Source organism: Micrasema longulum, unplaced genomic scaffold (genome assembly GCF_059751315.1).
Source record: "Micrasema longulum isolate JH-2025_06_02 unplaced genomic scaffold, ASM5975131v1 h1tg000234l, whole genome shotgun sequence".
Taxonomy (NCBI): Eukaryota; Metazoa; Arthropoda; class Insecta; order Trichoptera; family Brachycentridae; genus Micrasema; species Micrasema longulum.
Window position 1 is genome coordinate 108,549 of NW_028277439.1, and position 16,443 is coordinate 124,991.

Here is a 16,443-nt window from a genome sequence, read left to right on the forward strand (position 1 = left end):
AACCGAATGCCGTTCCCACCTATCTACCTTTGTATTAATAATATTAATGATTTATTCTATCGTGATTAACGCCATTTTTATAATATTATAATTTTCATTAAGATTTTTTTAAACGATTGTTCTTTTTAATATTGAGTAAAGCATAAATATAATCATTAAATGTTAACACCATTTTTCATCCCTTTGAATCAATTGACAAACATTTTGCAAACTTACGAGTATGTCTCTGTATGCGGATGATGCCGTGCTTCTTGCTAGCAGCATATTTATTTATTTATTTGACACTTCATATACATATACAATAAATATACATATAAGGGCGGGCATATTGCCTTAAGGCAATTTCTTCCTACCTACCCAAACCGTTCAGTTTGAAAATAATAACAAGTACATTGACATATAGAATCTTACAATTTTATACAAAAATTAAAAGCAAAGATTAACAAAAATAAATATATATATAAAATATATAAAAAATAACACTATACTATGAAGAGAGGGGAGGGGATGGGAAGGAAAGAAGAAGGATAAAGGAACAATTTAAATATTTAGATAGTGACATTTCAATCTCGACTTAAATGTAAATAAAGAATGGGCGTCACTAACATTAGTTGGTAGATTATTCCACAATCGAGCGGCATAGAAGACCTGCAAATCTTGGTAACAAAAGTCTACGATGTATGCAAGAGAAGCGATTTGCTTATGAATGTTGATACATCGGAAGTGATGGTTTTTGAAAAGGATGAAAATATAACTAAATGTGAGATCAGTGTGAACGGAAATATTCTGAATCAGGTAAAAGAATTTGTGTATCTGGGAAGTATGTTTACTAGGGATGGAAAGGAGGGTGAGTGCCGGGAACAGGGTAAACGGTGCACTGAAATCTACTTAGGCAAACAAATGTTTATCGCAGTAGTTCTAGCAGTTCACAACGGAGTTCTAGTGCCAACTCTAATGTATGGGAGCGAAGTGTGGAATCGGAAAAATGATGATGAAAGTATGTTGAATGCTGTCGAAATGCGATCCCTCGGGTGAATGTGTGGTAAAACGATGTATGATAGGTGCACAAATGTTGAGATCCGTGAAGTTTGTGAGACTGAGACAGAATCGAGAAAGGGGTGCTGCGTTGGTTTGGACATGAAGAGCGAATGGATAGCGAAAGAACGGCCAAAAGGATCTACGATTCGAATGTTGATGGATGCAGAAAACGAGGAAAACCGAGAAAGACATGGCACGATCAAGTCCATCAAATACTTGAAGATGGACATGTCAAAAGTAGGAATAATTGTCATGCGTGCATGAGAAGATGTATGAATGTAGAGGAAGCGAGGTCTTTATATAGTGATATGGTGTTTTATCATCTCTGCCTACCCCTACGAGGAACCGGCGTGATGGTTTGTTTGTTTGTTCGTTCGGGTATTCCATTTTCAAGTTTCGGTTATCCTATTGATTGTGTTTTAAGTAATGACGAAACGGATTGTGGTTTGACCAGATACCGGAAATTCGGCGAGCGCCTATGCCGGATAGATAGCCAGTAATCCGACCCATTGTCTCTGACATGTCGCGACGCGTTTAATAGATCAGAGCTACACTGACGAATGTTTTTATGCAAAAAAGCCATACACGGTCAATATCAATTTGGTGCTATTGTTTTAATGAAACTTTCGTTAATCGATAGTAGCTCAATATCCGCCGAATATTCTGCTACTATTTGGTATCCGGCCAGATGGTAAAATTAGGCCGGATAACGGATAGTTACCGTTATATATACCGGATATCCGTTTCATCGCTAATTTTAGGCATTAAAAAAATATGTATTAATAAATGTTTTTAAATATATATATACATTAAACGACTTTTACAATACAGAGTTAAGTTAGTGTTTAGAAAAAAATACAAGAGTAATTTGACTGTGCAATATATTGTTATTAAGTATAGATAAATAATTGAATCAATAAGTATAAAATATAATAAGAACAAGTTAGCAAACAATTTAATGAAAATTCGCGAAAATATAATATATAATTAATAGGTCGACATATGAAAGGGTTTCGAATGATGAAATCAGGCGAGAGTGTAAATCTGAGTCAAGTATAATAGATAAGATGCTGAAATAGAGTCAATGTTAAATATTTCTAGTCTACAAAAACGTGGAACTAATATTGACTCCATATATATGTTCGGCATACTAAATGGTATAATCGATGTTCCATCATTACTGGGATTGAAGTAAAATTCAATATTCTGACTAGTAGATTGAGAAACAATGAAGTACTGTTCATCGATAAGCATAGAAAAAACTATGGCCTTAATTCTCCAATGACCCGTCTTTGTCGTATTGTTAACTCAAGACAAGATTTGGACTTTTTTTTGTTTAAGTTTACAACGATTTAAACGAGCACTAAGTAAATAGTCCAGATCTTGTCTTGATGTCCCTTATGTTTGTCAATGCTTCTTTTCTTTTTTTATATTTTAAACGATTCTTTTATTGTAATATTTAAACCCTTTAAATTGTAAACATGGACAATTTCCGTCAATAAATAAATAAGATTAAGAAAGGGTCTCTGGGATGGTTTGGTCACGTAGAACGAATGGACGATGAAAGAATGGTAAAACAAGTAAATATGGCGAAATTGAATAGTAACGTGAGACGAGGACGAATAAGGAAGTCGTGGCATGATCAGATAAACCAAAATCTTAAGTCTGGTCATGTCAAAAGCTGACAGAACCGAGGGGCATGTATGACAAGATGTATGAATGTGGAAGAAGCTAGGAATGTATGCCAGGATAGACGTATGTGGCGGTCCATTCTCTCCTACGGGGAAATGGCGTGATGGTAGTAGTAAGGTCAACATATAATACATAATAATATATACCTAATACTATTTTTTTTATATATTTTTTTACATATATATTTATTTTTTTAAATCTATATAAAACCAATTAATGTAAAATGAAAACGAAGTGTTCTCTGTTTATGATAGTCTCCATCTAACATGGCACAGCCTGTTCTAAGGTGGAGATTATTTATCTTCAAAGCGTAAGTAGTCCTATACTAATAAAACAATAACATAAAAAAGAAAAACTAAAACTACTTAATTATAAATGCCTAGCTAATCAAATGTAAGAAATTAAAAATCATTATTATACAAATATAAAGTATATATATGTGCCCAGAATACATGTTACTTAAACATAAATAATATAGTATAATATATAATAAAACAAATATAAAGCAATGAAATACATAAAAATATAAATAATATGTGTACCAATTATATAAAGTACTACGTTTATTGATTTACATATATTTTTCAAAAAAATCTCTCGCTACACTATTTATATGTGCAGATATTTTTATTTTTATATTACAAATATATTTGCATTGCTCATGCGAACAAGTCATGTAACGTAATCAATTGGAAAAAATCTTATATATAATTTATAACAAAGTTAAAATTTTAGATACACGTTCTTAACCATGTATTATTACATAACTTACCGGTATTATATTCTTTGACATTTATAATTTTTTGTTATGTATATTGATGTGTCATAATATTTATAAATCTATTGATTTAAGTATGGAGGAGTTCCGACTTAACGCGAAATTTTCTTACTAGTCGGGACATGAAAATTAATAATTGTGCCATAATAAAATTGTATATTGTGTGTATTACATAAATAAATTTTATATTGGAATAAGTTTAGCTATAACATTGCTATTTTTTAATCTTGTACATTTAACCCTTTTGATAGGCTATATCTTTTGTCTGATTATTTGATTGTGTATTGTCTCATTTCGAATCACCTACAACCTACACCTGTATAATTTTATTTCTAAAAATGTGTTTTCTTTCTTACAGGGTGCAGATGACGATGACCGAGTATCTGTCGTGTCGGTAAGTATTTTTGTTAATGTTTTCTTATTTTACTAAACATTTTGACTGTTTCATCACAAATCGTTCTCCCTCTTACTTCATGTTTTTAAAAGTCATCGATATTATTTGCGCGTATTATCAATTATTCGTATTAGGTTTTACTGTTAATTTTTGTAAATTTTAAATTTACATGAATTGAACCATAAAGCTAAATTATTGATTATTGTCATCATCATTATTGCCTTTCCGCACCTAATGGTGCATAGGGTTTTTAAAAAATTTTTTTTATACATATTTGGACCCCTGTATTTAGTAGCCTTACGTGTCATGTACAAGGCTAAGTTACTCGGAAAAATCGTTTTTGTTTGTCTTGGAAATGGGATGTTCGATCACTGATTTTGGTTTATTACCTTTATGAGTCCAATCACCATTGTTGCAAAGTTCAAGAACAATAGCGCGTGATAACTACTTTTAACTACAGTGTGGATATCTGTTAAGGATATTCCATCTTTCCTGCATTCTGCTTCAAGATTATGGCGTTGCAAACTGAAAAGTGGGCACTGAAATAACAGATGTTCGATACTCTGTGAAGAAATATCCTCGCATGGACAATAGTCATCATTCCTTAATTTAAACCTATATAGAAAACTTCTCATAGCTCCGTGTCCGATATAAATTTGGGTCGTTTCGAAAGTACTTTGGTGATGATAACGGAAGTTTGCTGCATCAGCCAGCGTTGGGAAAAACATTTTAGTGATTTTACCTGTAGAAGAAGCGCGGTAATGATCCTCCCAACGCTGCTGCGTATTTTGTTTTATACAGCGTTTAGCAAAGCTAAGGGGAAATTCTGAGAAGAAAGGTGCCGTTCTTTTACAATTTCTTACGATACCAGCATGTCCTCTTATCCAGCATGTTTGAATGTTCATCCCTCTTATTTTTAGATGCTTAATTTTACTCTGAATATCTACAATAAATGGATTTACCAACCGAGTATCCGTTATAGCTTGAACGCCCGAACGACAATCTGATAATTCGAGAGCTTCTCGTATTGCGAGTAGTTCAGCCTGGAAAACTTAGCAGAAATTATCTAATTTAAATGTTCTGCCTGGTAATTCTTTATCACTCTCAAAAGGAACGAATGCCGCTCCCACTTTGCCGTTGAGCAGGCTACCATCCGTAAAGATTATAATTTCATTGGGAGCATAAGGAGGTATATCTTTGTCAAGTAAAAGAATACTTTCGGGAATTTTTTCGCACGGGTGAGGTAAATCGAAATAGTTTGCAGTTCCTTGATACTTGCGATCATCTGGAATGGAATACAGCTTACCAAATTTCTTGACATTATAAATGTCCTTCCTTTCTTGAATTTTAAGGTCTAACAGTGTAAACCCTGTTAGAGCTTGAGCAGAGATGAGTGAAATGGTTCTGTATCCTCTACAAGATCTTATGGCAAATTGTCTTTGTAAGCTGTCAAGTTTTTTCTTATTGCATTTCTTTTTTACCGCTTCACCCCATAAGCTGGCCGCATATGTAACAAGAGGTTCAATAGCACCATAATATATTTGCTGCATTACCGCAGGAGATCACCCCCATGTTGGTTTTGCCGCTCTCACAAGCATTCCAGAAAGATTGGCAGCCTTCTTGCAGACGTTATCTACATGAAGTGACCAGTTGAGATGCTTGTCTACAGTAACACCTAATACCTTAATAGAGTCAGCAAGAGCTAGCTTTACACCGTTCATGAATAAATTAGGAAGAGTTTATCTTCTTTTGGTTACTAACATCGCTTTTGTTTTTTCCTCTGAGAAGTTAAGTTTAACCTTTTTTCCCGAATCAGCTATTGTCGAAAGGGCACAGTTTGTTCTTTATTCGGCTTCAGACATAAGTTGTCTCTTGTATGTCAATTCCATTTCCAAAATCTATTTGTAAAAGGATAAAAAAAAAGTAATTTGATTAAAAGTTTAAATTAGTTTTTTCTTTTCTTTTCTTTTCTTTTCTTTTCTTTTCTTTTCTTTTGTTTTGTTTTGTTTTCTTTTCTTTTCTTTATCATCCAAAATTATGTTCCAAAGGCTTGAACCTGAACCTTGAATACATCCTTGTGAAGTCTTTTTGTGTTTAGTATATCTGCGCGTGTTATTTTGACCTCTCTATTTTCAAGATAGTCGATAACTAGTTCCAAAATATATTTAGGGCAGTTTTTTCGACGTAGTTGACATATTAAGAATGGCCACCAAGCATGATCAAAGGCTCCACGGATGTCCAATGAAACAGCTATGACGATTTGGCGGTTATTTTTTCCTTCATTTATAGAGCTGATGGCTGCATTTAAGGCGTCTTCAGCAGACTTCTGGGATGTTAAGCCATATTGTTTTGGGCTTAGCTTTTTATTAAGATGCCAAGAAATTCTTTCAATCATAATTTTCTCCAAAACCTTTCCAAAAACTGGAATGAGCCCAATAGGTCTATATGATTTAACATCGTTTTTCTCGACTTTGCCAGGTTTTGGTATAGCAATAACATTAGAGCACTTCCAACAGATAGGAAAGCAACTAAGTCGTAAACATGCGTTGTACATTTCTAAAACTTCATTTTCAAATAGTTCCGTGACCTTAGTGCATATATCTTATGTAAAGTAGTCATTGCCCGGTGCTTTTTTGGGGCTCATATTCCGTAGTATATCAACTATTTCTTGTTTGGTAAATAGTGGGTCGTCTGGTTCAATCGATGAAAGTTGAGCTTCTTTTCTTATTTCAGAGTGCAGCACTAATTCTGCGGTGGCGTCATCGTCTGGATAAAAATGTTCCAAAAGACCCTGCACAGAGTCTTCAGCAGTTTTGAAAACTGTGTCTCCATTTTTAAGAGACATTGGAGGATTATTGTTGTCATTATTTGCTAGGACCCTGTATATAGCAGACCAAGCTGTTTCCTTGTTTTGTATTGAGCAATATTTTTTCCACGATTCTATCTTGGCCTCACCAATATCTTTTTTATAATTTTCTTTTGCTTTTAAATAAGCGGGAAGTGCAATGGTTTCGCGTCTTGTTATTCCAGAATTCTGTAGTTTGTGCTTAGCTTTTATCACATTATTTTTCAGTGCAGTTAGTTCATTAGACCAGATTATTCAGGTGCATAGGGTACTGAATTGGTACACCAATCGCAGCGTATCTTAATTATTTTTGTTACATGAAGGTAAGTTGATCAGTCTTACGCTTCAGGTACCAGTCCAGGGACTATGAAATATTCTAGTGTAAAAACACCATTTTAAATAATATTGCATATCAACCACGTCGGGAATCGAACCCGAGACCTCTTGCATGGTAGGCAAATGCGCTGACCATTTCACCACGGATCCGAGAAATTATTTATTTAATTGACAATAAAAGGGTGATTATCTCGTGTCTTGAAATTGATCTAGAAACTGTGCATAAATATTGTTTTAATTAACGTAAGGTTGAAGAGCTTATAATATGAGTAAATTCCAATATCTATGTCGTTATTTTTAAATAAATAATTATATGCATTAAATGCCTTCGTTTGCTTCGATAGCTACCACAGTAGTACAAAAACACCTGGTTTTATCTTGGCGTTGTTTCATCCGCTAGTTCTCAACATATGGTTATCAGTATAAAGTTTCAAGGAATTTCTTACAAATGTCACAGAGTTATTATTAAATCATGCTCTCAATTGTATTATTTGGAACCCAACGCGCTTAGTACTATTCTGCAAGATATCTATAATACCATATTTCTTAGTTGCCTTTTTTGTAATACTGATTTTTTTAATTTGAATTATTACATATATCATTTTACACTAACCATTTATTCCCTGAACGTAGCTTTAGTAAAGTTTTTGATTTTTTTTGAATTAAGATATTTATAGCTTGAAAACAGTCATACATTTTTCATGCTTTTTTCTCAACCCATTACATAAAAAAAAATAGCGGTACTGTATGATGTTCGTAAAGGAGTAGTAATTTTACAGAACCAAACAGGTGACAGCTCTATGTTAAACTGATCCCCTAGAGTCGCTCTTTGGAACTAATTTCTTCAAAATGTCCGAAACTACCTACTCAAAAATGTCAAAATATGTGCCAACGGTGATCAGTTACATCAAATGCATTCTCGTATAAGAGATATGTGTTATTTTATACCTGGACTAATTTGTTCCATCATGGAACAAAGGATTAGAGGAATAAAAATAATTCGTTTTCATGGTAATATTACTTGTTATTATTTTTTATTTTTCTTTCTAGATTTTCTTAAGTTGTATTTGATTCTTATTGTACCTGTATATCATATATTACAAATAAATGTATTTACCATAGTTAAACACACTAATAAGTCCGAAAATAAATCAATGGTAAAAAGGAATAAATATTGTTTTTTTTTTAATTCATCAAAACAAATATGCATATCGATTTGGTCATAAGCATTATATCTATGTGTGGTTTTTAAAGATTTATGTCTACTTTATTTAGTAATCTTTTGATGTAAAGTATATCTTCCGAAATAAATACCAATTGTGTTAAAAATTCTAGTTGTGCCACAAAATTCAGCTAATTGATCGTTTTAGAACCGCTGGCATATTTATTCAAGTATCATCCGCCTACTTTGGCGTATAACCTTTTTTTAAATATGTTTTAATTATGCAAATGAGAAGGTTAGTTCAAATTTACCAATTTACAAGCCTTGAGATTATTATCTTCTTAGGGTTGGAAGAAATTATATTTCCTTATTTGATCTGCAATTATAAACCTGTCATCCGACTACCGTATCATATTTTATGTCTGTCCCATCCCTTAATTCATTACTATTTAAACCACAATCATGAGACTTCATATCTCCTTGTCGATTATTATAATATTACCCTTTTTATTTGCGATGAGGGACGAATAAAGAAAATAATAAAATTAACAAATATTCCCATGAGAATTCTATTGTACAGAGAAATAAATATTCCAAAATGGGAATATTTTTTTGCTTCATCAAATATATGTATATTTTTTTAATATTCCCTCCCGATAATGTATTTTACAGTGATAAAATACAGGTACACAAACAAGATACATTAATTGAAAAAACTACAGTAAAAACTCTCACTGCACATACCCGAAAACCGTTTTAAAGACGGAGGATCTTCTTATCGGTTTCACTCGTACGAGTTACTTTTTAAAACGTCAATTTCATGAATTACATTTTGATTGAATTTAACACTATTGCTTTCGTTGCCCCTTTCACTGCTAGTTTGGCAAACTTTATGGGTGGCTTATGTCGGATATTGTCATTCTTCCTTATGGCTGTATTGCAATCATACGAATGGTAGTAAAAACTGTTTGCTTGTATTCAATCATTTTCCAAAAAATATTTTCATTTTGGTAGTTTCTATCAATTTAGTAACATAAATTTAGATTATTATTATTATTTAAACAAAAATACTTAACACTGATAAATAAATTAGTACTAGGTACTCTGATAAAAGAGGCAGTATACTTCTACAAAGAAATACAAGAAATATGAACAACATTTTGTACTCACTGACAAAATGACAGCAATCTGAAACACGTTATATATTTATTTTCATAATATCTATTCTTGAAATACACGATGTTACTGGTTTTTTGTTTATGCAACTTTCATTTATCAATTAGCTTGTACTCGTATCTTTGCAGCTTAATCCAGTTGGTCACGAATGGATCATGAAATCTGCCACAGCTGACTATTCTGCTCTAGCTAAGATGGCTAACGAAGATCCGAAATTGGTGAAAGTCAAGGTAAGAATACCTATATATTTTTTTTGTATTATTATAACCTACTGTACACTGTATAATATATAATAAAAGTTGACGAAATATGTAGAAATGTGGTCTTCCGGGAGAGATAAAAATAAATATTGACATTACTTTTGATTGTAAACTATCCTATTTTGAACACATTGATAATATTATAAACAAATCTCTCGAACTCCTTGGCTTTATCAAAAGAATGATGACGGACTTCAAAAACATTACTACCGTTACTGCTCACTAGTTCAACCCCATCTTCTCCATTCTATAGCACTCATATTGACCATATCGAGTCTGTCCAGCACCGTTTTTCAAGAAAAGTGGCATGGTTCCTCGAATCGCAAAGGGATAATTATTCCTAATTTGATTGAATTATTTAATTTGAGGGCAATGTCTCAATCTGTCTTTATTGGAGAAACGTAGAATGGAGACGGACCTTACACGCATTTTCAAAATAGCCTATGTTATAATTAATGTCACATCTCTTTTGCAATTAATTTCTTTTCATGTTCCCAACCGTGTCACCAGAAGTCAAAATCTGTAATTTATCAAATCTTCTAAGCGCAATTTGTTTTTATGCCCCAATATCCAGAATGTGTAGATTAGTCAATTCGTCACACAACTTGAAATTATTTGGGATAGATCTTCCGGCTCTTCGTAGATCTTTTCGCCATTAACACAGTGTGGGGTGAAGGTGGATTGGCACGGGTCTGCTCGAAGTTTCACATGTCGATCGTGTTTCTGAATATATTTTATACCACTACAATATTTGAGTTTGTCCAAATGTTTGTACACTAAAGACTGGATTTCACCCCCTCGGGAGTCGTTAAGATTAACAAATCACAACAGGGATGGAGAATACCTTAAATAAGGGATATGGAAGTCTAAGCATTTACAGGGTTTATGACCTGTCCATGGCTGATTTAAGTAAATGCCTAGACTTCCATATTCCCTTCTTGAAGGTATTCTCCATCCCTGTTGTAATTTCTTAATTTCATACCATTATTTTATTGCCCTTGTTTGTCTTTGTTTCAATGTTTTATGTTCTTTTTGTTCAGTTTCTTGTACATGTTCTTTATATAACTATAGTAATTGACTTAAGCCATATATAAAATATGAAAAGTGCTTTAACATTTAAGACAGCAAATAAAAAATATATTTGTAATTTAACCAGTTAATAAGATTTGACAAATTTAATTTCACCGTAAACATTGATTGTTAGGTGTTATGTAACGTAAAAGCAAACATAATATTTTATTGAGCAGAAAATTTTCTTTCGGATAATGTATAACCTTTGTCGTTTTGTTTTACTTTTCCTGCTTATTTTCAATTTTGAAAAAAAAACGGACTCAGCTTAATTAAACACCTTATATATTTTTGTACATAAACTTCAGTGATATGCAAATATGCAATGCCACTGTATTATATTTGCCTTTTCTACGGATAAATGGTGCAATCGTTAGTTGTATAGTTGGATAATTTATAAAGCGCTATTTTTGTGAAAATTACCTCATGGACACTGTAAAATAAATGTCTCAACGCGTCTTGCAGTTGCAGAGCGCATGGATTCTTGGGATTCTATTTCCTCATTTGTAGGTCGTATAATCGATTCCAATAACAGATAGGAGCCACATTACAGCACGTCTGCAGCTACGGAGCCCATAGACGGTAAAAAATCTAGCCACCTTTACAATTTTTTTTTATTGATTGTGAAGCGTTGTTATAAAAAATAATCGGTTACAAAAATAGCAGCCAGATTACTGAACGTCTTGCAGCTACAAAGCGCATGGATGATTGAAATTCTAGCAACTTAAGAATGATTTCAATAAATTTATAAAAAATAAACGTTCAACAGAAAAGTCATAAGCATGTTAAGAGTGTTCATGATAAGAAGTAAACAATAAAAAAAATAAAACCTGTTTTTGATTTCCGATTCGTCGCTCTATCATATCCGATCCGCTTATTATTGAATGGATTATGTGTGACATTTAATCTAATCTAATTATGCCCTTAACTCAATGATCTTCTAATAACATGCTTTTGTATTTTGGCCCTTTTGTTGAATACGTCTTATTTACGCCTAAAACGTAACACCATATTTTACAAATTTATCACTTCGTGACTGACGTAGGCGGGTCCAGATTATGACATGGGATGTGAGTCCCTTAGGGGAGGCTTAGCATTACCGTCATCGTTTTTCGATCGTCAATCCGGCTTACCATTTTAGCGTTTTTATTTAGTTCAGAAAAATTCTACATTTGTCACAACATTTAAAATAAATAAGACGCTACATTTGACATTGCAAATCTTATTTCGTTACTTTGTGCGATTTGTTGGTAAATATGTATTCTTATTTTTACAACACGTATGTATTATTTTTCTCGTATTACTCCTCAGAATTGGTTTGCAGTAAACATCTGATTAAACATCAACCATTGTGCATAGTCTTACAGCGGCTCTCTTTGAACTCACACACCCATTTTAGTATGGGTATTTATGTATTTATTTACTAAGGAAATGTATTTATTTATGTATTTATTATGTATTTATTTACTAAAACACGGTACAAAAGAACAATTAAAAAAAGAAAGACCAATTACAGAATTCACACTTATTTATTATGAATGCAGGAGGAGAGGGGAAAAATAATTGAATTCTTGAAAAGTAAAAATATGAATTTTAAATTAAAAGTACATAAAAGGGAGAAGACATTGTACAGCTCCAACTCTACTCTCCTCCCTCTCTCTCTGCTTCCATGAACATTTATATTTCTTTGTAAAAATTCACAACCAACAATAATTTATCAGATGCAGGTAGTTGATGTACATATGAATAAGTATAAATTAAGATTATTAAAGTCAAGTCTCGTAGTGCAGTAGTCCGCGCGTTTGCCTACTATACAAGAGTTCTCGGGTTTGATTTCCGACGTGGCTGAGATGAAATATTTATTTTAAAAATGTATTTTTACACTAGAATATTTCATAGTCCCTGGACTGGCACCTGAACCGTTAGACTGATCATCTGGCCTTCATGTAACAATGAAAAAATGATCAAGAAACGCTGCGATTGGTGAACCAATGCAATGAATGCTCTTTGCAGCATTCGGTGCGGAAAGGGAATGATGATGGTGATTAAAGTCAAGCACATGATTTCATACAAAAATTAGGAGCTAAGATAACGTTTCAAATAAAAATAAAAACATGGATTAAACTAACCAAATTCTTCAAAACCAACTAGGGTCAAAGCACCAGTAAATGACCACCGCCCAGTAAATGACCATTGGTCAATAAAACACAATATAATAAGAATTGCTACAGGTGTCCAGTCAAAAAAAAATTAACGCTAGAAACTATGACAAAAGCAGTAGGCGGACACATCTTTTGGTAAGAAACAAATCCATCAGTTTTGAACTGTGAGTTGTCAAAAGGTAATCGTGCGTCTTCCCGTTATTATTCTGAGATTATTGGTGTTTTTATAAGGAAAGGTGTGGTAAGTGTTTTATTTGATGCTATTACTTATGCAATTTTTTTAATATATCCATATTCTAATGTGTTAGGGTGTTTTATAATGTTATGATGTAACTAAATCTGAGTTTTATTTTTACTGGGTAGTAGTGGTCATTTACTAGTGTGTAGTAGTAGTAGTGTAGTAGTGGTCATTTACTGGTAATTCTGATATTTTTTTAGAGTAATATTAATTTTAGTTGTCATACTCGTATTTCAATAGAAAAAGTAAAAGTACTTATTAAAATTAATGTGCTTTTTATTGTTTTCTTTTATTTTGTACGCTTAAATAATGAAATGTATACCTTTAATGTAGATTTCAATGCAAGCTGAACCTTAAACGGTCATTTCATTGGTGCTTTCACCCTAATTCAAATCTTTAGAAAAATGGAATGACATCAAAATAACAAGAGTAAAAAAATTTACCGAAATGTGTATTTTATTTAGTTCTTATTTTATTAACGTTTTATTAACGAAACGACAACGACGCATAAAAAATACTTTTACTGTAACCCTGGACCCTGGACCAATGTTGTCCAAATTACTCTCGGATGCGTGTTACATTCTTCGCCTAGAATTGGGTCGAACTTAGACAAAAAATCTGAGAAAAAATAAGCTTTTGCACTCGTGCGAAATGAATTTGATTTAGTGCCCACGTTGCAGGTGGCGCCTGTGTTTTTCGGTTCATTAGCTCTTGAATTTAAGTTTTTTATGCCCTCACTTTTGGGTAAATAACTCACGTTTGTGTATTTGGGCAGACTTGCCCATGTCACGTCAATTGCTTTATTTTTCCAACATTCTGACTAGAATTGCCTAAAAAAACGAAACTTTGATTCGACAATAATTGTCAAAAAGCAAGAACGTTTGAAAAACGATATCGCCAAATAATTAAACGAATATACTTTCACTAAGTTATCAGTATATTTGAAAATTTTAACTTATGCAAAGTTTAAATCAAAATTTTCGAAGATTGTATTAAAAATAATTTTGTCCCATCTTCAATACGTGGATTTAATACTAATATGTAAATACATATTTTTTTATTTATTTCAAGTACATTTATAAACATTGAATTATGCACATATTTGTTATGCTATTCCTCTCCAATAAAGAGACAAGCTTCTTGTGCTTGCAGAGGGACTTACACTGACTTAATTGAAGGGATAAGCATTATTTATTTATAAACACACACGACACGCAGTGTCTTTTACCTTACAGAAATATATATGTAATAAAATATAAACATTTCAATATAATGTGATAAAAAAAGTATTATTTTACACTAATACTATAGTACGGCAGTTTCATGTAAACAAAAGAAAATTATATTTTATTTTTTTTATGTGTACAAAATATTAGTATATTACAAAGAGCGATAAAATTATTTTATATCTCAAATAAAATAGTAATAATAACAATTAAAATAATAAAAAAATTAAGTAGACACGTAAATATGGTACATAATAAATAGTAGTCATACAAAAGAAAATGTAGAAAGCACTATATTCCAACAAATTCACCGTTCACATCTTTGAAACTATTAGAGTTGATTTACACCCTTTTAAGTCAATATTTCATATCAACCATGTCGGGAATCGAACTCGAGACCTCTCGCATGGTAGGCAAACGCACTGGCCATTCGCCACGAGGCCGACTAATTTTACCGACCGAACTTTACTCTACCACAAAGTAAACACTGCTTACTATCAAAATATTTACAGCGTTATTGAAATTGCATTATTCTTTGCTCTGTAATAAATTTTATTAATTTCTCTAGTGAATGAATGTGTTCTGCTGTAGGTCGACTGTTAAGTAGTAATAAAATGTGTATCGCCACATATTTAATTGCACCATATAAGATCCTATAACTATTATCTGCAATCGTGATCTTTACTGATTGCACCAATAAATTTTCTTTTTCACATCCTCGCGATTTGACTCGGAGCAACTCTTTTCAAATTTATTTTTATTAATTATTTTTTTATATATACGAGTAATTACGTCTAAACATTAATCCAATCTAAACGTTACCAATACATCTACTTCATTACACGATGTTTTGAGCAGGTATATTTTTAAACACAAATATTTCAAAAACATTTAATTTTGAAATTGAAAATTCTTGATAGAAGTTCATTGTAATTTATTATATAAATAAAAGACGAGTGATACTTTAATCCACAAATTTGGAATATCCAGTGACCGGTTTCATCGCTTTCGCGACATCTTCGAGACTAGTATCTTTAACTCCCTAGGGAGCTAATCCAGCCAGTCTGCAAGCATTTGGACATAATCAAACATTGTTGAACTTATATTTTATACTTTTCGTTTGAAATTCAGTAGAATTACACACACTGTGTCTGAATATTTTTTATTTACTATATTTGGTTTTTATATATAATATAATGGAACAACATTATGAATAATTTCTCCGCACTGTATCCATTTCATTATTATCTATTTAGTTACGGTTATCTAATGGTTACTTTGATTTCCCTTATTTTTTAGTTTTATTATTTTTTATAAGTAGCAATAGTACAAAATAAATACTTCAGCTGTAAAGGTCTTTTAATGCCACTCATAAAGTCTACGGTCTATGTCTACACGGGTCTATAGAATCCAAGACAGGAAGTGTCGATAGTGCTATAAATCATTGCTGGATGCTGGTAGAGCGAGGGTAGGCAGAGAGAGGAGACCGGTGAAGATCAGTGCATGGGGCGCACCTCTGTCTAATTGGGACCCCTGTCTGACCCCGGGTCAATCTGGCGCCAAACCTAAATTCGATAATAAAAACGGAACAAAAAATCTCAGAACCCCCCGCCAACCGCCGCCTTCCCTTCCCCGTAAACCGAAAGAAAACATCCGAATGTTGCGGCACCTCAAGGCAGGGACGAATTGGTTAAGGCGATCGATTATTTTTATTTTTTTGCGTTTTTTTTATTTTCAGAGTTGCATTATCAGTGTACATTATGTATGTTATGAAAGCGCTCACTCTTTCCTGTACGTTAAAAATGTTCCGGACGGTGAGTCCGCAACACTACCGCGAGACCAAATCACAGTTCCAAACTATAAATAAAAACTAGAACTGTTTTCTTCAGTTTCTCACATTCTCTATCATTTTTTAAGACAATTTTTAAGCAATAAGTTTTTTTTTATTCAACGAAACCTCGAAATAAGTACAAAAAAATGCTTCCAGTATACCCCCGAGTTTTAATTTTTTTTTTGGTGACGCCGTTATGTTATTTTATCACAGGATTAATATCTTATCTAATTTATA

At 32.5% G+C, this 16,443-nt stretch overlaps 1 protein-coding gene across 2 annotated transcripts in view; it reads left to right on the forward strand.

Annotated features, from left to right (window-relative positions):
- The window catches only part of LOC148283465 (uncharacterized), a 282,346-nt gene that overhangs the window by 58,659 nt on the left and 207,244 nt on the right, over positions 1 to 16,443 (forward strand). For both annotated transcript variants that reach the window (XR_015825581.1, XM_088243795.1), the window contains exons 3-4: positions 3,867 to 3,902; positions 9,550 to 9,651. Coding sequence is in view for 1 of the 2 variants with exons in the window: in XM_088243795.1 (XP_088099921.1) it covers positions 3,867 to 3,902; positions 9,550 to 9,651 (138 nt within the window). In the remaining variant the exon portion in view is untranslated. The remainder of the gene's footprint in view (positions 1 to 3,866; positions 3,903 to 9,549; positions 9,652 to 16,443) is intronic.